At 45.5% G+C, this 23,765-nt stretch overlaps 2 protein-coding genes across 6 annotated transcripts in view; one reads left to right on the forward strand and one right to left on the reverse strand.

Annotated features, from left to right (window-relative positions):
• The window catches only part of IQCD (IQ motif containing D), a 44,508-nt gene extending 43,494 nt beyond the window's left edge, over positions 1–1,014 (reverse strand). The window contains exon 1 of one of the 3 annotated variants that reach the window (XM_033955858.1): positions 784–1,014. The gene's annotated coding sequence lies outside the window, so the exon portion shown is untranslated. Of the gene's footprint in view, positions 1–139; positions 504–783 lie in introns of those variants that run through there. The other 2 variants (XM_033955856.1, XM_033955857.1) reach the window with 2 other exon arrangements.
• TPCN1 (two pore segment channel 1) overlaps positions 696–23,765 on the forward strand; it is a 182,301-nt gene continuing 159,231 nt past the window's right edge. Inside the window, exon 1 of one of the 3 annotated variants that reach the window (XR_004540412.1) lies at positions 696–1,714. Coding sequence is in view for 2 of the 3 variants with exons in the window: in XM_033955854.1 (XP_033811745.1) it covers positions 1,609–1,714 (106 nt within the window). In the remaining variant the exon portion in view is untranslated. The remainder of the gene's footprint in view (positions 1,715–23,765) is intronic. The other 2 variants (XM_033955855.1, XM_033955854.1) reach the window with 2 other exon arrangements.

Genomic DNA, 23,765 nt, shown 5'->3' on the forward strand with positions numbered 1-23,765 from the left:
TTAGTGAATAATGCTTGAGTACTTGAATAATTTGTAATCCAAATAGAATTGTAGGATATGTGGAATATAAATTATTATTATTTTTAAAATCTGTCTGGTTCAAAAACCAAACAATAAAACTCCAGCCCTTCTTGTCTACCTGGGATACACTTTAGTTCGTCAGAGAGTAAGAGCAATTTAGAGCATCATCTGGAATTAGCTTTCTTTGCTTGAAGAATCGACATCCACCCGTTTCTTGCTTGGAAAAGACGATCTGCCACAGCATGCGCTGGTAAGCCTTATTCCCAATACTGGGAATTGCCACCTCACCCCAGGGTACCCCCGAGATGAATGCAAGCTGGGGCCGGAGCAGCCTCTTGTTGAGCTGACGTGGGCGAGGCGGCACCGCTACCAACGCCTGCCCTCATAAACATGGTTTCAAGGCAACGGGAAACGTGGTGCCCAGGAACATTCATTGCGCATGCCCCGAAGAGCATGCATAGGACGCAGCTCTTGGGGGGGGGGTTTGAACACCCCCTAATATTGAACAAATTCATTGGCTGGGAATGGGAGAGGTCATTTCCATTGCGTTTAGCGACCTCCCCCTCCCCAGACACTAGTGCCTGGCTAGGCTCATGCCCTGCCCTGCCCTGCCTTGCCCCCCCCATCCCCCATCTCTCAGGTAACCGAGGGGCCCACTTGACTCCTTTGCCCCGGCGAAGGAGCGAGCGAGCGCGTCGAATGGGAAACTCTCGGCGTCTCGGAAAGCCGAAGCGCTCCTGCTACCGGGAGTCCCTTCCTCACCTTCTCCGCTTCTCTCGCCGCCTCGCACACAACCGCCTCCTCCGACTCCGGCTACAGTTGGAGTCGCATTGCTAAGCAACCGTGCGCTTCGCGCGCGCCGCTCGGAAGGCCTAGAGCCAATCACAGGCCGGCGCTTCCGAGACCCGGACGGTGTTAGCCAACGACGAGGCGGCTCGGCCTCGAGGGGCAGCAGCCCGGGCCAATAGAGAGCGAGTCGCGGCTGGCAGACGCCATCGAGAGAGAGACCCGGAAGGGGGCGGACCCCTAGAGGAGAAAGTGGAGGGAGTGCGTGAATGGCGTTCCGAGCGGACCAATGGAAACCAGGAGGAGGGTGGCGCCTTTCGTGACGTTGATCTTGGTCTCGAGGCAAGCGCGGCAACCTCGGTCAGCTGCTGGCAGTTTCGCGGTGACGGCGGTTCTGAGGAGCGGGTAGAAGCGGCGTAAGCTTTCTCGTCAGCCCCCGGGGGCTTCTCCGAATACATCAGTCGCTTTACGCGCGGGTCAACGACTGTTTGTTTTTTTTTTTTCTTCTGTCAGGTGATGTTATTGTCGGCTTTCGCTTGACTCTCTTCGGCGGAGCCGCTCCTTAACGGCCCCTGTCCGCTTCGAGGGCAAAGTGGCACGCTGGCTGGGATGGCGGGCGCAGGCATCGTAACTTAAAAGAGGGGCCCTGGCCCGGGACGTCGTTTCGCGTTCGAGTCATGGCGGGGGCCCGTCTTCTAGGTCCGCGCGGAAATCTGTTATAGGGAGGTCGTTTGAGGGGAGGGCGACTCTTTTGTTCAGAGCCCAAGTGGTGTGACATTTGAAAGTGCTGGAGGGGGAGAGATGGCGGTGAGGCTCGACGATGACGTGCCCCTGATCTTAACTTTGGAGGAAAATGGCGGTAGCAGCTTGACTCCGATCGAGGACCTCGATGATGAGCCCAGTGAAAGTAAGATGATGGGTTTTTTTAAAATTCTTTATTGATTTTCCAAACGTCAATAATGTAAGACACAAATTTATAACATAAAATAAGTCAATAACAGCACAACTTACACGTGTAGAGAGCCAGTCATTTTATCCTCCCCCCCCCCAACTGCTTAATCAATAAAACACAGAAACAGACTTTTCCAATAACCTTACCCTATTCAGATTAATGCTATGATGATGATGATGATGTTGTTGTCAAAGGAACAGCAAAAACAAGAAGACCCACATTTCCACAGGAAAAGAGGACTAGATCCAAACAAACGAGACTGCGGAAAGTCGAATGTTCTGGGACCTTTGGTTGTGATTTATTCAAAATGTCTCTCTCGGCACCGGAATTTTGCGCTCGGCATTTTGGCTTCTCTACATTTGGATTCTTCAGACTCTCCAAGATTGTATCATTACATCTTGGATCCCTGGAGGAAGGCGTGTTTAGCCGAAACATGGCCCTTGTTGGGTCCTCTTATGATATATGTGGATTGGGTTTTTACTGTTGATATTGTTTTATCAAGAAAAATTTGAATAAATCGCAACAAAAGGTCCGAGAACACTGAGTCTCTGTTGTTGTCAATGCATATATTTCTAGTCCACCAGCCTATTAAAATAGGACTCCTAGAAGAATTCACTTAAAATACAAATTAATCAGCCATATAAGTTAACTATCAACCAGCACTTAGAAAAAAATAAAAACAGAAACAGTCCTTTTACCTTCCAAAACAAAATGCAAAAGTCAAATAAACAAACCAAGTTTTTACCAAGTTACAAAACAGAATTCATCTAGCCTCATTTGAGAACTTATTTCAGGTACTTATTAAAAGTCCAACAGAGCCCATCCACCTTCAAGCAGGCAGTATTTAACCACACTGACTAAGAAAAAACAGGTTCTCACTGTTATATAATAACTGGTTGAGTAACTGACCTAGAAGGCTGCATCTGAAGTGCCTTAAAAACAAAATACTGTAGACTAACTTAAAGTGAAACAGCAGAAGCCAGTGCAGGCTAGGTCAAGATCATAGAACATCTTTTTGGTTGAAAGGACCAAATCCAGTCATTCACTGGTCCTTTCCACAAGTTGCTGGTGTAATGAAACGGTGAGCAAATGAGACCATTGGAACCAATATGGGGTTTATCCTTCCTTATTTTATCAACATGTTTGATAAACCATGCCCTCTGTGACCCCCCACCCCATTTTTCTTATGGTACATGATAATTTGACCTAGAAAGAGTACTGGTTGCTGGCTTTTATACTAATTGCAAGTAATATACAGCAGGTGGTACTTAGAGAACCTTATTGACAAACTTATTAACAGTAAGTAGTCTGTGAGTTAAGGTACAGTGCAGCATGTTACAATTCCCCAAAGGGGTAACCTATTTAACATAAAGCAGGTTTTATAAATCTTCTTTGTGTAATATACGAGGGCTAACTGAAAAGTAATGAAACCGCTTGTTTTCTTTCCCAGATGTAGATATGGCAACACTGTGCTGGTTCTTGTGAAGCTCATACATTGACATTTTTGAACCTGCAATTGGACTGCCGTAGGCTTCAATGTTGGGTCACAGCAAGAGGAAGACCTGTCTGTTAGTGTACACCAGAGGTTTGTGATTGAATTGTGTGTTAAACTTGGATAGCAGTAATGAAACTCTTGAAATGTTGCGGCAAGCATATGGTGGTAAAGCAATTAGCCATTCTGTATACTCTTATATGCAGGCCTTCCTCATCTGCTGTAATGAAACGTACAAAGTTCTTCCTCTTGCTTTGATCAACAATGAAGACTAAGGTAAGTCCAACTGCAAGTTCAGAAATGTCGATGTATGAGCTTCATAAAATCCAACACAGCGTTGCCACATCTACTTCTTGGAAAGAAAAACAGAGGCAGTCTCATTACTTTTCAGTCAGCCCTCGAATGTATTCTGGGATTTGTAATTTTGAATAAAGAGGGATTTGTTTGAAGTGTCCAACTGACTCTTTATGAAAAGTTTGTTCTAGAGCATTATGGTTTCAATCCTTAAGCATGAATAGATGAAATGCAAAATGTCTTAAAAAAAAAAAAATCACACTTTATGGTCTAGCAATGAGCTTTAAGGTTCATATAAAGAAAGGTCACAATATCAAAAGACAGAAAATTTCTTAATGAGGATCAATTTTTCCTTCATGTCCTTATTAGGCCCTTCATGATAACAGAAAGGAAGTGGAGTACATGACCAAGATGTAGACCAGGTGTTAGGATGCCTTAGGGCACGGCCTTCATTACTGGGGATAGTGGGTGACAGCTTTAGGAGAAGCTGATCTTAAAGAATAATAATAACAGTTTATATACTGCAGGACCGCGAAGTTCTATGCGGTTTACAATGATTAAAAGATGGTACAACTTGAGTGGAATAAACAGAGTTAAGAGCTAGTGATTAACAGTTATTTTGGAGTAAGAATTGTACAGGTCAGCTGCCTAAATACTTCAGGAACAGAGATGGTTGAGAGAATGTTGGTGAGATCACCTAATGCAACACTCTTGGTAGGGCTCCCTTTCCATCAGCTTGGTCAAGGACTTATAATTTCAGACAATCCTTTTATTTTGTGCACTGATTAAAAGCCATCTAGTTCAGACTACAGGAAAAGTGTGATAAAAATAAGCTATAGAAGTATTGTCTTACATTCTGTTAGAAGAGTCAAATGTTTCTCACATGGAAACTGTAACTTGTAATTCAGGAAACTGAGAATTTGAGACTGCTGCAATTCTAAAACTGTCGAAATGTGAAGAATGCAGTGGATTGGGAAGATTCTGGTGCAATTTCCATCACAAGACTTGCATATTGTGACTATCTTTTTTAAGAAACTATTGTTTGTTTTGCCTGTGAAAGTGCAGGCTCTGTCCTCATCTGCACAAGCCTTGAACACTCATTTTATATTAAAATTTTTATGTATAAAAAGGGACAATATTCTATTCAAATGTTTGTAAATGACAGAGCCTTCCATTTCAATTTGGTTTTGGTACAACTTTCCCAAAGATTTGGTTGTCTCCGGTTTTACATCAATTGGGAAGATAGTTGGATTGTCTTTCAAGCATGGGTGTAGATGAGAACCAACACAGTGTAGTGGATGAACAGGAAAATAAGGGCCATATTTTATAAACTGCCCTAAGTTAGGCGGTGATAGGCACCTTATCACTGCGTAACTTAATTGGTAAAGCCATTAACAATCAATTATTTTAAAAAAGGCGCCCATCAGTGTCTCCAAAATGGCACCTTGCTCGTGTCAGCGGAGGTGACTTAAAACATCTCAGATTGAAGTAGGCGTCAAACATACTCGAATATAAACCAAGGTAACCTTTTTTTTCCCCAAAAAAGGATGACTCAAATATAAACTAAATTCACGGCAGTCTCGTGAAGTTACTGTAGGAACTTGCATCAGTCATTTTGAGTAGTGAGACTGCACAGGACAGCAGCATAGGAGGATCACTCTTGCCCTAGCTCATCACTGGACCAGCAGGGCTTAAGGTAGGCCCAGGAAGAGGCTTGCGATGAGTCTGTCTGAATTTCTCAGTAAGTTAGCTCCTTCCTCAGCAAGTCATCTTCTCAGCAAGTATCGGATGAGGACAACCCCCCCCCCAAACATATTTTGCTTCAGCCCTGAAATCTAGCAGCCTCTCTGAACAGATGCCCCTTCCCCTCATAACACCTCCCACAACTCAACATGATACCTTTCCCCGATATAGTAAAAAAAAAAAAAAATTCTCTGGTTTCTAATAGCACCCCAGACCCCTGTACCTTGAAAGAAGCAAGAGTGATGCTCGCTCATCCCTGCTTCTAGTGTCTTACCTGCTGTGGTATATCTTGGATGCATCAGGTGGTGTCAGTGTGCCAAATAAGGCAAATTTTAACCAAGGTCAGTTTTGATGGCATCTAAGGAGTGTTTTAAATCCCCTTTTACAAAATCGTAGCGTGGTTTTTTTTATAAGCACCCGCCATGCTGGTAACAGCTCTGACGCTCAGGAATTCTATGAGTGTCAGCTGTTGTCAGTGCTAAAAACTGCACTGTGCTTTTGTAAAAGGTGAGGTAATTGAATTAGTTGTATTGCCCTATTCTGACAAGGCACTAAAAACTTTCAGTGGTCATTCAAAATGTTTGCTGTTAGCTGTGTCTGGGTTTTTTTTAAATTGTACATTTCAAATACAGAGAGATGAAATAAACCAAATATGAAAATCTAGGTAAGCAGACCTAGCATGTTCGATTTAGAACCTGTTAAGTACCAAATTTTAAAAAACCGTATATCCAAGGGGGGGAGAAAAGGTCCGAAACCAGAGTTATGTTAATCAGGTTTTCTGTTCTGCCTTATTCAAAGTTAAATTACATTAGAAGAAGTTGGGTCAGTTACCCAGGGAGTTACTTACAAATGGACAGATTGACACAGACATTCAATTGGGTTGTTAGTAGAGGTAGATCAGTACAACGATTAATACAGTGAAGTCATAGTTTCAAATACATAGTTACAGTTGCAGGTAGGTCATTGTTGGCTCTTTGTTTTGTCATAGGAGTTGCTTTAGATAGGAATGGTCTTTTACAGTTTGGGATTTTTGAGTGGTTTTAATCAGAGAGGTAAGCACAAGTTCCTTGTTTAGAACACATATCCAAAAAACAGTTAATGATGCATGTTCTATGACTTGGAGCAGGTATAAATGCTAGTGTATAGATTTAAAAAACAAACAAACATATGCATGTGTAGACTATACACACCTAATTCTTAGGCCCATCAAGCCACCTAAGATGTGCAACTAACAGTTTTTCTGAAATTGCAGTTTAGATGCTTATGTGCAAATGCAAATGTCATGCAAGCCTTCTAAAGGAACTCCCTGAGCTGTCTAGAAAACCCTGAAGTTGGCTAATTTCTACTTTTTGAATTACTGTACCAAGAAACAACAGGATAAGAACAGTTAGTTAGAGCAGTGGTTCCCAACTCTGTCCTGGAAGACCACCAGCCAGTCAGGTTTTCAGGATAGTCCTAATGAATATGCATGAAAGAGTTTTGCATGTAATGAAGATGATAGGAGTGCAGATCTACCCCTTGCATATTCAATAGGGCTATCCTGAAAACTCGACTGGCTAGTGGTCCTCCAGTACAGGGTTGAGGACCACTGGGTTAGAGTACTTAATAAAAAAACAGCTCTGAGCTGACTCTCTCACAACTAGCTATCATGCTGATAACATAGCAGATTTCCAGTGCAGAGAAATCTGGACCCTGGTGCTTGTTCTGAGATAACATTTCTAGAGGGGTAGCTGTGTGAGACTGTAGTAACAAGAATGACAGCTTGATGGCACTATTCTATAGACCAGGGATCTCCTTGAGGGCCGTAATCCAGTCGGGTTTTCAGGATTTCCCCAATGAATAGTCATTGAAAGCAGTGCATGCACATAGATCTCATGCATATTCATTGGGGAAATCCTGAAAACCCGACTGGATTGCGGCCCTCAAGGAGGGACTTTGAGACCCCTGCTATAGACTAACTTGAGATACAGACTTGAGTGCATGTTATCAGATGCAGTTGAGAGCTGGCCCATCCTGCATAGACTCCTTAGCCCATTTGCTCAAAACTCACCATGCCTTTAACAATCAACACTAAACCAGTTTTAACCTGTTCAGTATCGAAGTATTTCAGCTATCATAACACAAATCTTTATTTATATACCGCGAAAACCTTTCGGTTCGGGGCAGTGTATAGGAAAAATGGCTGAGGAGAATCAGCGAGCTACAGTAATGGAGAAAGAACCAAGAAAATATAGGTTTCAATGGGTTGTTTATCAAACATTTAATAAACTTGAAGGTCAATGGCAGAAAAGCCCTTCAAATGCTGCTTTGCACCGCAGGTTTTTCAGCATCCAACATATTTTCAGAAGGATGCAGCAGGCTTTGAGCATGTGTGATGTGTTGCATTGCAGCAGTCTCTGAAGCTGCTGTCCTTGACAAATATCTGGCTAGCCCTGCGTGTAGGACTAGGGCAAATGACTGTTTCAGAAAGTGTGGTGGCTGAGGTGTACTTAAATCATAACAGCATGACCCACAGAGTCTTGCATGACTTCCCTACCTTATTCTGTAGGGGTAAACGTCACCAGGGTGATTTTGCATATCAGAAAAGGGAATGTATTTAATTCACAAGGAAATGGCTAGGTTATTCATGTGTTTTGCAGCTCAGAATAGGAAGATCATTAATATTTTGTGCTGTTGTTCGGCCTGTGCATAGCCTCTACTCCCAGTTTTGATAAAATAATTCTAATCCTTGACCTTCCCAAATTACTATTCATCACAACCCTCTTTATCCCAGGACAAGCAGGCAGATATTCTCACATGTGGGGTGACGTCATCTACGGAGCCCCAGCGCGGACAGCTTTTCAAGCAAACTTGATTGAAGTTTCAAGTTTGCTATGCTGCACCACGCATGTGCATGCCTTCTTGCCCACTAGAGGGCGCATCCCCACCTCGTGGTCCTCAGTTCTGTTTTTTCCGCGGAGCCAGAAGCCCTGTTCGTTTTGTGCTCTGTGCATTTTGGCCTTCTGTCACCGCGACTGATTGATTTCTCTCGGTCGCTGTGCTTTATTTGTTATTTTCTTTGTTCGGTCGCTGTGCTTTATTTTTTATTTTCTTCGTTCGCATGTACGTTCTCGTCAAAAAAAAAAAAAAAGTTTTCGTTTGGCTCCGGGGGCTCCCGGGAGCCGCGGCGGCGGGACCTCGTTCGTTCCCGGCCGGTTTTTTGATTCATGTCCCGCCCTTTGACGGGCTTTAAAAAATGCACCCGGTGTGATCGGTTGCTTTCCATAACCGATCCCCACCGGTGGTGCTCTACATTCCAGCCGAGAGCTCTCCGCCGCCGTCGCGCTCGAATGGCGGAGCTCTTTGCTGTGGACCCCGCGGCGGGGAAGGCCTCGACGTCGGCTTCGGCCCCGGCCTTGACCTCTACTCCCTCGACCTCACCGCGACAGCCTTCCTTGTCGAAGCCTGCATCCTCGACCCCGAAGTCGACGGTGGGTAAGTCCTCACTTCCGTCTTCTGTTCCAGGGTCATCGAAGAAGCCATCCTCGGGCTCCTCGACGGGGGCGGGTGGGTCGTCCTCGGCCCCACCCCGAGCGTCGAAGGCGGGTGCCCCGCGGGAATACTCGAGACCGAGGTCGCCCTCGAGGGAGCACCCGCCGGCCCCGGACTTACCGTCCATGCTGGCCGTCCCTGTCTTTCAGGACTTGCTCCGAGCGCTGATTGCCTCGGAGCTGTCCGGCGCCCTCGCGCATCTGCAGCCGGCTTCCTCCTCGACTGCCTCGGCCTCGGCGGCCCCGGCCTCGACCCCCGGGGTGGTCCCGGCCTCGAACCCGTCCTTGCCCTCGACCAGCCTGAGCGGAGTGTGCGTCCTCGGGACAAGGGGCGTAGGGTTCGTCGGATTTCTTCCACCTCTTCCTCGTCGAAGTCCTCCCGGAGCTCGTCGCCCTCGGGTCGGCCTCGGGCGAAGCGTCGGGCGAGAAAGCCCAAACGCCATCGGGGCTCTCCTCGACGACGCGGTCGCTCCTCGCCGACCCGGATGGAGACCCTGCGCGTCTCGGAGCTCCGCCTCGATAATCCGAGGCTTTTCCGTTCCTCTGAGGGTGGGTTATCGAGGGACCCCTCGCCAAGGGGGAGGGAGCTTGCCTCGGTGCCTCGTACCCCGGGGACTTCCCAGAGGGGGTCCTCGGGGCATCGGAGGTTTCCGACCCCACCGAAGTCGTTTGGTGTGGCTTCCTGGGGCTCGGAGTCTGGCACTGGTCGACCCCGGTATTCCCGTGAGGCCTCCCCATCCTTTTTGGCGGCGCGGGCCTCTCGTTCTCCTTCCCCGCCTTCGAGGCCCTCGTCCTTTTCGAAATTTGTTCTGGACATGGGGAGGGCATTGGATCTCGATCTTTTGTCGGGATCTCAATATACTAAAGAATTTTTGGAGGAGCAAGATCTGCCATCTCCTCCGCGGGAGTCTCCGCGTCTGCCTTTGAACAAGGTGCTTCACCAGACGTTTCTGCGGAACTTGGACTCCCCTCTGACCGTCACGGCGGTTCCTTCAAAAATGGAGTCGAAGTACCGTACGGTCCCCTGTAAGGGGTTCGAGAAGGCGCAGTTGTCCCACCAAGCTTTGCTGGTCGAGTCGGCGTTGAAAAAGTCGCAGCCTTCTCGGGTCTCTGCTGCGGTCCCGCCTGGGAGGGAGGGACGGACCCTGGACAAGTTTGGTCGTCGCCTCTACCACAATTCAATGATGGCAAACAGGGTCCTTAATTATGCCTTCACCTTCTCGTCCTATTTGCGGCACATGGTGAAGGCGATGCCCCATTATCACGGGGTCATGCCGGATTCCCATAAGAGGGATTTTGGCAAGTTTATGGACTCCTTGTCTCAACTGCGTCTGTACCTTTTCCATGCTATTTACGACGCCTTTGAGTTGTCCTCCCGGGTCTCTGCATTTGCGGTGGCCATGCGCCGTCTCGCGTGGCTCCGCACGGTTGATATGGACCCGAATTTGCAGGAGCGCCTGGCCAATTTGTCATGTGTCGGCTCTGAATTGTTTGATGAATCACTTGAGGCGGCGACCAAACGCCTGTCGGAACATGAGCGCTCCATCGCCTCCTTGGTCCGTCCCAAACCCCGGGTGGCGACTCCGAAGCCGTTCAGACCGCCTCCGCGGCGCTACCCGCAGAAGACTACGCCGGCGTTTTCCAGACCTCCGCCTCGGCGTGCCACTCAGCAGAGCGTCCCACCAGAAGCCTCAGGCGCAAGGGGCGTCTAAACCCGCGCCGTCTTTTTGACGTGCTGCGCGGATGGGGGCAGGCCTAAATTGTCCTTCCAGTGTTTTTTCCGAAGCCCCACTCTCATCCAGGAGAGGCGGCGCTTCACACGCTTGACTGTAAGGGCGCTGTCCTTTGATCCTAATCGACTGGGACATCCTATTTCCAAGCGCACCTTGTCCAACTGGCTAGCTGCTTGTATTTCTTTTTGCTACGCTCAGGCTGGTCTCACGCTCCATGGTATAGTCATGGGGCATAAAGTCCGGGCTATGGCAGCTTCTGTTGCTTTCCTCCGGTCTACTCCTGTGGAGGACATATGTAAGGCTGCCACTTGGTCTTCGGTTCATACGTTCACCTCCCACTACTGTCTGGACACTTTGTCCAGAAGCGACGGCCAGTTTGGCCAGTCGGTGTTACGTAATTTGTTTTCCTAAATTGCCATCCTCCCACCTGCCCTTTTTGGTTGGCTTGGAGGTCACCCACATGTGAGAATATCATGCCTGCTTGTCCTGGAATAAAGCACAGTTACTTACCGTAACAGGTGTTATCCAGGGACAGCAGGCATATATTCTCACAACCCGCCCTCCTCCCCGGGGATGGCTTCTTTGCTGGTTATGGAACTGAGGACCACGAGGTGGGGATGCGCCCTCTAGTGGGCAAGAAGGCATGCACATGCGTGGTGCAGTGTAGCAAACTTGAAACTTCAATCAAGTTTGCTTGAAAAGCTGTCCGCGCTGGGGCTCCGTAGATGACGTCACCCACATGTGAGAATATATGCCTGCTGTCCCTGGATAACACCTGTTACGGTAAGTAACTGTGCTTTACTTTCACATGAAGCCCCAAGAAACCTTGGCATGCCATTATCTGTGGATGAATTTAAACAGCCAAAAGTTTCTTGGTGCTTTCTGTGAAATAAAATATCATTTAGCATAAACAATTATTCTAATCATATTGAATGTATTGTGGTTCACTTTTATGCCCCACAGATATTTAATCCACAAGGAATTGCTTGTCCATGTTTCACTGGTAACAGGTTGCATGTGGGTTTTCTTGATTTGTTTGTTAAATATTTTCACTCAATATTTATGCTTTTATGTACGAGTGATCTGCTTTAATTTTGTATCAATATTGTTTGCATGCAGATCTTGGCTTTTTATTTTTATTCTATTGCCAAAAATGTCCAGCCTGTCCATGCTCCTTAAAGGCTGTTTCAGTTCATACTCTGGGCTCTCAGGTACCTAATTTGGGAGGGTGAAACTGAATTGATTTCCCACGGAGAGTTGTTTTTTTAATGTATAGCAGTTTGTAGAGCTGTCCTCACTTAAAATGACCTAGATCCTGCTTTGCCTTACTTGTGCTGCTTCAGAACATCAAAATGAAAACCTGTCCAAACATGCTTTGATCCAGTGAGTTGGGGGTGTTTTTGTTGTGTGCTTCAGAAATTAGAGGCCCTGCCTCTATAACTTTTGTTTGTTTGTTTATTGAGAGTAGAGAATGACATGGGGAAAAAATTTTGTCCCCGTCTCTGTCCCATCCCCACGAGCTTGGTACCCATCCCGTCCCCGCAAACCATCTGATCTCATTTGCACAAGCCTTGAATAGTTTTATACTGACCTTATTTTATTAAAGTATAAGAAGAAACAATATTCTGTACAATTGTTATTTTATAAACCAGAGTTCTGGCTGCCGAACTAGAGGAAGAGATATTCAGCTGGCAGGGCTTTGTTTATAAATAACTACAATGCTACTTTATCCTAAAGCAAAAAAAAAAAAAAAGAGAAGAAATATAATTTTTTATTCTACCTTTGTTGTCTGGTTTCTGCTCTCCTTATCTCGTCATTCTTTTCCTTCCATCGTCCGCCTTCTCTCTGCCTCTTCCATATGTCATCTGAGAGGGAAAAATGCTGGGAAGAAACAAATGATAAACTACAGGGGTTCAAGAGTCAAGTGGAACTAGAGACCAATAAGGGGAGCAAACCGCGGGAGATAGAGAAACAAGGAAACAGGCTAAGGACAAAGAAGATGCACCGCAGGATGAGGAAGAACAAAACGAAATTCAGGGGCTGACAGCCCATGAGGAGGACGGCAAGAAGAACAATTCACAAGGAAGAACAGCAGGGAAGAGAAAAAATCAGAACTTCTACTGTGTATGTTTACTTGTAGACCGTTCTGAGCTACTGGGAGAACGGGATATAAATCTAAATAAATAAATAAATAAATTAAACTGCTTATACGCAAACGCAAGGAGCCTAAGGACCAAAATGGGAGAACTGGAAGTCATGGCCAAAAACGAGGACCTAGACATTATTGGAATCACTGAAACATGGTGGACTGAGGACAACAAATGGGACGTAGTACTGCCAGGGTACAAACTCTACAGGAGAGACAGGACTTACAAGAAGGGTGGAGGAATAGCACTGTACATAAAGGACACCATTCAGTCGACCAGAATGGATACGGCAGCAAGGGCGGAAGGACTGGAATCATTATGGGTTAAATTACCAAGAGGAAATGGAGCTGACATAAAATTGGGACTGTACTATCGCCCTCCTGGACAAACGGAAGCGAACGACAAAGAGCTGGAAGCAGAATTGAGGCGGGAATGCAAAAGCGGAAGGGTGATAGTGATGGGGGATTTCAACTACTCCGGGATAGACTGGAGCCTTGGAAACTCAAATTACGCGAGGGAAACAGAATTCCTGGAGGCTGTGAGAGACTGCTTCATGGAACAGCTTGTCAAGGAATCAACGCGAGGGGATGCCACTATCGACCTAATCCTCAGTGGGCTAGGGGGACCTGCAAAGGAAGTGGTGGTAGGAGGACCACTAGGAAACAGCGACCACGACATGATCCGGTACAAATTAGAAGTAGGAACATCCAAAGTGAAGAGAACCACAGCAACGGCGTTCAATTTCAAGAAAGGGAACTACGATGCTATGAGAGCAATGGTGAGAAAGAAACTAAAAAAAGGCTCAATACGAATGGAGGCCGTAGAGAAAGCTTGGTCCCTATTCAAAGACACGGTGCAAGAAGCACAAAACCTATACATCCCCAGGTTTAGGAAAGGATGCAAAAAAAATCGAACAAAGGACCCGGTATGGATAACAAATGAAGTGAAGAAGGCGATAGGTGACAAGAAGAAATCATTCCGAAAATGGAAAAAGGACCAAACCGAGGAAAACTGGAAGGAACATAAAACATACCAGAAAAACTGTCACCGAGTGGTTAGGAAAGCAAAAAGAGAATACGAAGAGAGGCTGGCTGGGGAAGCAAAAAACTTCAAAACGTTCTTCAGATACGTTAAAGGGAGGCAACCGGCGAGGGAGGAAGTAGGACCGTTGGATGATGGAGACAGAAAGGGAGTGGTAAAGGAGGAAAAAGAGGTAGCTGACAGGTTGAACAAATTCTTCTCGTCGGTCTTCACAAGCGAGGACACATCCTATATACCAGAACCCGAAGAGATCATAAGTGGAGATCGAGAAGAAAAACTGGCGCATATAGAGATAAGCCATGAGGATGTCCTCCAGCAGATAGATAGACTGAAAAGCGACAAATCGCCGGGCCCGGATGGAATCCACTCAAGGGTTCTAAAAGAGCTAAGAAACGAAATAGCGGAAACACTCCGACAAATTTGTGACCTATCCTTGAAAACGGGGGAGATCCCAGAGGACTGGAAAATAGCTAACGTCACACCTATTTTTAAAAAGGGATCAAGGGGTGACCCCGGGAACTACAGGCCGGTAAGCTTGACTTCAGTTCCGGGCAAGATGATGGAAGCACTGATAAAGGACAGCATCTGTGAGCACATAGAAACAAACGGACAACTGAAAGAGAGCCAACATGGCTTCTGCAGGGGAAGGTCGTGCCAAACAAACTTACTGCACTTCTTTGAAGGTATAAACAGCAAGTTGGACAAAGGGGAACCCATAGACATCATTTACCTCGACTTCCAAAAAGCCTTTGACAAGGTACCCCATGAGCGACTACTTAGGAAACTGCAAAACCACGGGGTGGAAGGGGATATATACAGATGGATTAAACACTGGTTGGCAGGCAGAAAACAAAGGGTTGGGGTGAAGGGACAATACTCGGATTGGTGGAGGGTCACGAGCGGTGTTCCACAGGGGTCAGTGCTCGGACCGCTGCTGTTCAATGTGTTTATAAACGACCTGGAAACGGGGACGAAGTTTGAAGTTATAAAATTTGCAGATGACACCAAACTCTGCAGCAGGGTTAGGACCGCGGAGGAATGCGAAGACCTACAAAGGGACCTAAACAAACTGGAAGAGTGGGCAAACAAATGGCAAATGCGATTTAATACAGAGAAATGCAAGGTCATGCATATAGGGAAAAAGAACCCGATGTTCAGCTACAAAATGGGGGGATTGGTGCTAGGGGAAAGCAACCTTGAAAAGGACTTGGGTGTGCTAGTGGATACAACAATGAAATCAACGGCACAATGTGCAGCAGCCTCAAAGAAAGCAAATAGAATGTTGGGTATTATTAAGAAGGGTATCACAACCAGGACGAAGGAAGTCATCATGCCGCTGTATCGAGCGATGGTGCGCCCGCACCTGGAGTACTGTGTCCAGTATTGGTCACCGTACCTCAAGAAGGACATGGCGATGCTTGAGAGGGTCCAGAGAAGAGCGACGAAAATGATAAAAGGCATGGAAAACCTTTCATATGCAGACAGGTTAGAAAGGCTGGGGCTCTTCTCCCTGGAAAAGCGGAGACTCAGAGGAGACATGATAGTGACTTTCAAGATCATGAGAGGTATCGAGAAGGTAGACAGAGATAGATTCTTCAGACTAATGGGGCCCACAAGTACAAGGGGGCACTCGGAGAAGCTGAAAGGGGACAGGTTTAGAACCAATTCTAGGAAGTTCTTTTTCACTCAGAGGGTAGTGGACACATGGAACGCACTGCCGGAGGCTGTGATAGGACAGAGTACACTACAGGGTTTTAAAGAAGGATTAGATAAATTCTTGAAAGATAGGGGGATTGAGGGATACAGATAGAGGTAGAGATGGGATATAGAGAGAGTATAGATAGAGACCAAGGGGATTTAAGGGTTCAGACAATGATCACCATACAGGTCATGGGCCTGATGGGCCACCGCGGGTGCAGACTGCTGGGTGCGATGGACCTCTGGTCTGACTCAGCAGAGGCAACTTATTATGTTCTTATGCTGTATTTCTATGCCTCTACCAGAAACTGTCTACCTCTCCCTTCCATCCTTCCACTCCCCTCATGGTCTGGCATCTGTCTTCTTCCTCCCCATCTCTCACTCCCTCCCCAGGTATTTTTTTAGCATCTCTCTCCTCCTTTCCTCCTTTCAGATCTAGTATCTGTCTCCTCCCTATCCCCCAATACTCTGGTTTCTGCCTTTCCTCTCCCTTTCCCTTTTCTGCTCTCAATTTGTTTTCTACCTCTTGTCTACTTTCTTACTTTCCAGTCCTTGGTTTCCCTTAATTTCTTCGGTAGGGCATTCCACTACATTAAGGCCATTACTGAGAACATTCTTGCCCTAGTGCTTTTGTATTTGATTTCGTTGAAGGAGGAGGGTATTTGTAGTAAGGACTCTGTAAAGATTAAGTTCTTGATCTGCAGAATAGTGCTGCCCAATTCACTTCGGGTGAATCGATTTGAATCGATTCAAAACAAAAAAAAAATCGGCTTCCCGATTCAGCTGACCCTCCCCCTGGCCCCCTAAAGCAGGAGTGGCAGCGCTGTTCTTGCTGGCCGGCCGCTGCCACACCTGCTTTAGAGGGCGAGGGGGGAGGGTCAGTCGGGAAGTGCTGCTGACGGCTTCCCCCCCCCCGGCGTCCGGCTTCCACTCCCCTGGCCTCCCCGCACTGTTTACCTTTGAGGAACAACCTGCAAACAAGATCGCGGTGCTAGCGATCTTTGTACTGCTTCGGAGCTGTTTCCTCTGCCGCGGTCCCGCCCCTACTTTGATGTCAGAGGAGGGGCGGGACTGCAGCAAAGGAAACAGCTCCAAAGCGGTACAAAGATTGCTAGCACTGCAATATTATTTGCAGGCTGTTCCTCGAAGGTAAACAGTGCGGGGATCCCAGGGGGGTGGATGCCGGATGCCTGGGGGGAGTGAGTAGTCCTTCGGGGTGGGGAGTGGGACAGGCCTTCAGGGGGGACAGGCAGGCAGGCCTTCAGGGATTGGATGCAGGCCTTCAAAGGGGGGGACAGGCCTTCAAAGGGAGGGGAGTCAGACCTTCAAAGGGAGGGACAGGCAGACAGTCCTTCACAGGGGGGGGAACTGGCCTTCAAGGGAGACAGGCAGGCCTTCAGGGGTGGGATGCAGACCTTCAGGGGAGGGGGGCCCTGATATAGAAGTACACAGAGGGAGGGAGGGAAGGGGGGGGGTTCAAAGAGATGTGTATATGCCAGACTTTGGGGGAAGAAATGAGTCTGAAAATAGAGGAGAGGGAGAGAGATGATGGAAAATGGGATTTAGGGAGGGAAGGAACAGAAAGGGTTAGAAGTTGGACACAAGGGATGGTGTGGAGGGGAGATAGAGATACTGAATAGGAGGGTAGTTGGGAAAAGAAAGGGAGAGATGGTGGACCCTGGGGTGGTGGGGAACAAGGGAGAGATGCTGGATGAAAGAGTAGTTAAGAAAAGGTGGATCTGTGGAGGAAGACAAAAAAAGGAAAGATGCCAGACCTGGGGAGGGAAGGGAAACAGAATGGGAGGATAGAGATGGCAGATATGGTTAGCATGGAGAAAAAAGAAAGAAGGAGACCCTGGCAAGCAAGTTATCAGAAGACAACCACAGCCTGGGATCAACAAAATTTGAATAATGACCAGACAACAAAAGGTAGAAAAACTAATTTCTGTTTTGTGATTACAATATGTCAGATTTGAAATGTGTATCCTGCCAGAGCTGGTGTTAAGACAGCAAACATGAGCTAGATTTAACAGAGAGAGGAAAGTCTTTTTTGTTTGTTTATTTTGTTTACACCACAGCGCCAGTGTGGTTAGGAGAAGGCAAAAGGGTGAAGAAGCTATAAAAGGGGTGAAGAGGCTATAAAATAAACCCACTAGGATGTTTTTTTTTTTAAAAACACCACCACCCAATTAGGCAGGAAAATCAGTGAGCAAATTAATAACTCAAATAGAAAAGAAAAAATAAGAAATCCGAAAAATCCATCAGTGAGGAAGTATATCAAACCTTTTTTTTTTTTTTTTTTTTTTTTTTTTTTTTTTTATCGACTCCATCCGCGGTAGAGTCGCCAAAAATTCCATTTGCAATTGAACTAGTTTTTAAAGAAAAGTCTAAGTAACCAATTTTTATCTGGTGTTGAGGCTACTGTAAGGAGAAGTGTTGCCGCTGTCGCCACCTCCTTATCTGAGAGTTCCAAAATCAATGTATTATTGGGTGATTGCTGATCGTCTTCTTGTGGTTTTAATTGTCCTTCTCTTCTAGGTAGATAATACACCTGAGAAAATGGTGGTAACAGGTCCTCAGATATTTGCAGAACTTCCATCATGTAGCGTTTTAACATATCTCTAGGTGGTATCATCGCTACTCTAGGAAAATTAATCTAAGATTGTTGTTGCATGAAAAATTTTCCAAAGATTCTTATTTCCTTCTCAAATTTATGTTGTCTCATACTAGGGTTTCTGTGATTTTTTTGGGTACTACAGTTGAATTTTTAAAGTCCTGTAACTCAGTTCTGAGATTTTTAATATCAGTTTCTTGGCTTTTAATTTTTTGTTCCAGCTGAGCCAGATGTGGCTTAATCGATTTTGCTAGGTCTGCCACGAGATCCCAGATAGAATCCAACGTTACCTCTCGGGGCTTCTGCAATGTAAAGGAAATCTTTTGCAATTCAGTATTCTTATTCTCACCAACTGGCATCTCTTCCTGGTCAGGGCTCTCCCTCTCGCTATCCACTCTCGAAGCAGATGAAATCCCAGGCTCTACAGGGCTCTCCTTTGAATTCAGAGAGTCCAGCTCCAAGCTCCCCTTCCTGATTTCAACAGCCTCCGGGAAGAAGTGCACTCCGCCTTCCGGTTGCTCCTCTTCCTGCGGGGAACTGGCAGTCTGGGGAAAGGGGGAGGTGCTCTGGCATCAGGGCCCAAGGTAGTCTCCAAACCCAAGGAGATCACCTCCATCTCACCACGGAGCGTCTGCAGCAGGTGCATCGACGCCGCCGATACTTCCTGCATTCGTCACAGGAGCTCATCTATTGTGCCGAGATTGGTCTGGCCGGGATGTTGTGAGGCTCCAGCGGCGTTTCGGCCTCTCCTTTTCGGCATGGCTCTCGGGTAAATGTTGTAGAACAAACTTTGAAGTAGCCTGCGGCGAACCGCTCAGCTAATGGGTCCGTCCGCCATCTTGGATCTTGTTTGATTCTTTACAAATTGCTACATTAAAAACAATTTGTGGATCTTGAAAGGACCTCTCACAAGTTACCTATGCCAGATGGTGGAACCAGCTTTGTTTACTCTACAGATATGAGCTTTATATAGCCACAAAAAAAATCCAATTTTTTAATTTCTTTTAACAAGAAATGGTCAACCCTACAGTCACATGTCTATTCTAATTCTTTCTGGTGATGTATGCATCTCTTATTTCTGTTCATTGTTATTTGTTTATATTGTATTTTATTGTTGTTTTAAATAAACTGACTTAAAAAAAATCAAAACTGTCGAAGTAATTGCTGCTTTTAATGGGGTCAGGTAACTTTTAGGGGGGGACGGGTGGGAACAGAGGAGATTCCTTGCGGGGGGGTCGGGCGGGGATGGAGGAGATTCCTTGCAGGGACTGGTGGGATTTCTGCCCCCGCGTTACTCTTTATTTGGCAGATTGTTAGACTGTGGGAGAGACAGCTATTAAGTACTATAACCAAAAGTTTGGTCTCAGTCTCCACCTGCTGGTCATAATGAGCTATTATCCATCAGTGAAGCCTGTACCTGTCTGGAGAGTCTAAAAGAAACAAAATTAGCAGGTAAGAACCTAATTTTTCCTTTAACTGGGTGGTAATTTGCATTTCTTTACTATAGTTTACTGCAACGGGACAGTACCCTTTTTTTTTTTTTTTTTTGTAGTGTGTGTTTTTCTGAAGTTTGGTTCATTATTCCAATGTAGTGCTTACTTCAGCAAGGCCAGAGTATGCTAACCTTAACTTTGAGCAACTATTGCTTAGGAAAGCAGTTTGACTTATAAACTAAGATTTTATCATACTTGTTTGTATATCTATACTGACATCTCAGTTGTCTGGAAATGAGGCAAGAAATCGCGCTGTGTTTGACTTCAGAATCCGGGTAGCAGAATATACTCCATTCCTTCCAGTGTCTGGCAGTTGTTCATACACTTGTAGTTGGTTCTATCAGGAGGGGAAATGTGTTACCAGCTGAGTGAGCGGCTCTTCTTTCCCATTGTGACCATTTTCTTTCCCCCCAGTTTTGAAATTTCTTTATTTTGCTTTGCTGTCCTTTCCATGCTATGGTTGATATGGACTTAGACCAATTGCAATCCAATCCAAATTGTAGGTTTACTTTTTTAATTGTGTATTTTGAGGGGGATTTATAAGTTCAGGAACGTCAAAAATTTCTCAAGATAATAAAAATTTGCAGATGGTTTTTGTTTTTGGTTTTTGCTGCTACTTTGAAACACTTTTTACATATGGACCAAGATGTCTTCCACACTAAAGGTTTGGATGCAGTGAATAGAAAGGAAGATCGTGTTTATTTTTTGGCAAGAAATTTGATTTTCAGCTGTGCTTTTTTTTCTCCTACGAGTCAAGTGAGAAAGGGAGGGGAAGATTCAAGGGGAAGAAAACTTTAGCAGAGCTGCTTCCAGCCTTAGAGAAGAGGACAATGCAAGTTTCAGAAGCACTGAATAGCTGCGGTTCTGCACAGTTCCACCCAGGGCCCATTGAGAGAGCCTCTTGTCTGACTGACTTGGATACATATGGTATGAGATGGTTAGCAGCAGGGATTCAAGGGGCTGCTTGCTGTTGTAGAGTTTGTTTATTGCTGAATCAGCTAGGGAAATCGATTTGCCTGACTCGCTGGCTGTTTCTTCTCTGAGTGTATATAATGGTAGAGGTTCTGCAGGGATTCTGGGCTGGTGTCTCAGCCCCTGGAATAGCAAATCGATACAGCTGTCAGGCATAGGCAATTATGTAAGGAGGGACGTTAGGATGAAAGCCAAGTTTACTCTGATGGTTGTGTTGCTTAATGATTCATTTAGTATGTGGTCAGTTGAGATCGTTTTAGGCAAAGTTTTGTTGTTGTGCTTGTGTGTTAAGTGGTAGGACTGAAGATAAAAGGGCTGCTTTCTCCAGTTCCCTTTCTAGACACATTTACTGGCATACAAATTGTTTTTAGCAATTTTATACTTTCCTGTTGTGGGTGTTCGGCAGCAGCATTAAAAAAAAGGGAAATAGTGAGCCCTGAGGAGTGCACGGTATCTAACTGTTGGTTCACATCGTGACCTAACAGCCCTTTAAAAGTGCTTTTGTATTAAGAATAATTTGCTAGCAAGGTTCTTAAAAGCAGTGTCTTAATTCATTTTTTATTGGCGCTAGTTTGTAGGTTTTCTATTATGTATCAGCCTGTATTGTAATACAGGCTTGTCCAACCTGCGGACCAGAACTCAACCCGCCAGCCTTCGTGTCTTGGCCTGCTGAAGCTCTGTGAAATCCTTAACAACGCTTCCTGTGCAAACAGCATACGATTCCTTTTGGATAGGTTGAGCACCCCAACTCGTGAGTTGCTTGCAGAAAACATCAATTATTTTCTTCTCTCTGCCCCGTTGTCTTTTTAGGCAGCACCCCCTCTGCTCAGTTGTAACTGCAAGTGAGTTGAGGAAATAACCTTTCCTCTGGTGTGCATTAGATTTTTTATTTTTGGGTTCTAATCAAGTCTTTTTGAGGCTTCCCTGTGCTAAGAGGTTCCCAGTAGTCCTAGGACAGCTCTCCCTGGCTCAGATGTCAGGGTCTGTATCAAGTAGGGACACACTTTAAAAAAGAGCACCCACTTGACTGGCCTGTGTTACCACTTGGGAGCTCGGAGTTTGCTCCTCTCAGAGCAGAGCTCACCTCCACAAGCAATCTGATTTGATCCTGTGACTGGCCAGGAGACTTGGCATAGGTCTGAAGAATCATTTAGGAGCATGAAGAGTCCAAAGTTTCAGGTTTTGGAGCCTGAATAAAAGGCAGCTTGAAGAGACAAGCTCCTGAAGCCGCCCTTGCTTGTCTCAGACAGAAATTCCTTCTCCATTTCCAGTTGCAGTGAGAAACTGATGCAGGCATAGCACATAGCAGGTTTCTGACTCAGTACAGCACATTACTGTCTATGGGGCAATCTGAGTGGGTCTGATCTAAGCAAAACAAAGGGTTTCTGATGTTGTCCTAAGGGTCACCCACCTCAAAAATCCCATTTTGAGTAATTTGGAACTTTTAGGTTTGCTCCCATGGTACCAGAATGCTGCCGTGGTGACCAAATTGGATTTCCCAATTTTTATTTTTAAAAGCCTCTTTTTGCTTTAAATTGCCTCGTTATAGGTGGAAATCTATTGTTTTTGATCCCTAAGGTGGTTTAGAGCCATATCATGGCAGTTTGACACTGGATGGTCAGCTGAGGAACATCCTTGTTTCGCATGCCTTGGGACATGGCGGCATCTCTTAGGGATCTTACCATGAAGACTGTCATCTTGATTGCAATCACTCAGCTAGAAAGGTGTCGGAACTGCAGATGTTATCTTGCAGAGAGCCTTTCCTCAGATTCACAGAGCCAAAGAAGGAGGAAGGGGGCCTGGGCCCACTCCACTTTGGGCTTAGGTCCTTTCCAAACCTCTACTAATCTAATCTTTTATTTATGAATCGCACTATACTTACATAGGTTCAAGGCTATTTACAAGTAAGAGAACCCTTGTTGGAGTAGGGGGACTTGCAATTGAAGGACATATTAAATTTACAATAAACTCATTATACAGACTGAACAGAGATTTCTTTTTTTATTTTTTATTTTGAAATTTGAAAAAATATTACAAGCAATTTCACTTGTTACAAGAAAAGAGAAAGGTAAATTAGAATAAGAATAACTATCAAGAAACACCTTCAATAATTTCTTCAATGTGAGGGGGATGGCCCGGAAAATACTGGAACCTAAATACACCAAATGAATTTATAATAAGAATAGCTTTAACGGACAACAACTCTTTTCTTTATTCCATTATCCCGTGGAGATCTTTTTTTGGTCCAGGAATGCTCTAAGCTGGTCCAGAACATAGAACACACATTTCACTCCAATAAATCTAACAAGGCATTTTACAAGGATAAGTAAGAAGGAAAGAGGCTCCTAGATCTAGATACACTATTTCGACCGGATCACTTTTATCCACGTTTATTCACACCTTCAAAGAAGTCAAGCAAATTGGGGAAGCAAGATCTCCCTCGGCTGAACCCATGCTGACTCCGTCTCATTAAATCATGTTTGTCTACATGTTCCACAATTTTATTTTTTATAATTGTTTCTACCATTTTGCCTGGCACTGAAGTGAGGCTTACCGGTCTGTAATTTCCCGGATCTTCCCTGGAGCCCTTTTTAAAAATTGGCTAACATTGGCCACCTTCCAATCTTCAAGTACTACAGACGATTTTAGTTCTTTTAGTACCCCTCCCCCTCTTACTTCATCACTGTTCCTGTAACCTCAGTCAGTTGTAAAGCAACCAGGAACATCTGTAGAGGATAATAACGAGAGGGGGACTAGGGAACTCCCTGGCAAGTAAGTAAATTCTGCTCATATCAACAAATGCAAAACGGCAACAATGAAAAATGAGAGAACAGGTTATGAAACATTAGAACCTGAATGACAAAATAATGCTATAGGGAGACACGGCCTGCACTGTCAGAAGGGGGCATCTGAACCAGGAACCCTCCCCAAACTAAGTGCTAAACCCATTCTGATGGCACTCTTATAAAGGCTGGTCAGAAAACAGAAATCCAGCTTTTATATATATTTTAGTACATTGCCTTTCAGTTGCTCGTGCTGTATTGCTGCTGGGGAGGAATGTGTGGTGCAGTGGTTAGAGCTACAGCCTCAGCACCCTAAGGTTGTGAGTTCAAATCCCTCGCTGTTCCTTGTGACCCTTGGCAAGTCACTTAATCCCCCCATTGCCCCAGGTACACTAGATAAAGTTTGAGCCTGCTGGGACAGATAGGAAAATATGATAAAGTACCTGAATGTAAAACCACTTAGGAT

This window comes from Geotrypetes seraphini, chromosome 8 (assembly GCF_902459505.1).
Source record: "Geotrypetes seraphini chromosome 8, aGeoSer1.1, whole genome shotgun sequence".
NCBI classification, from domain to species: Eukaryota; Metazoa; Chordata; class Amphibia; order Gymnophiona; family Dermophiidae; genus Geotrypetes; species Geotrypetes seraphini.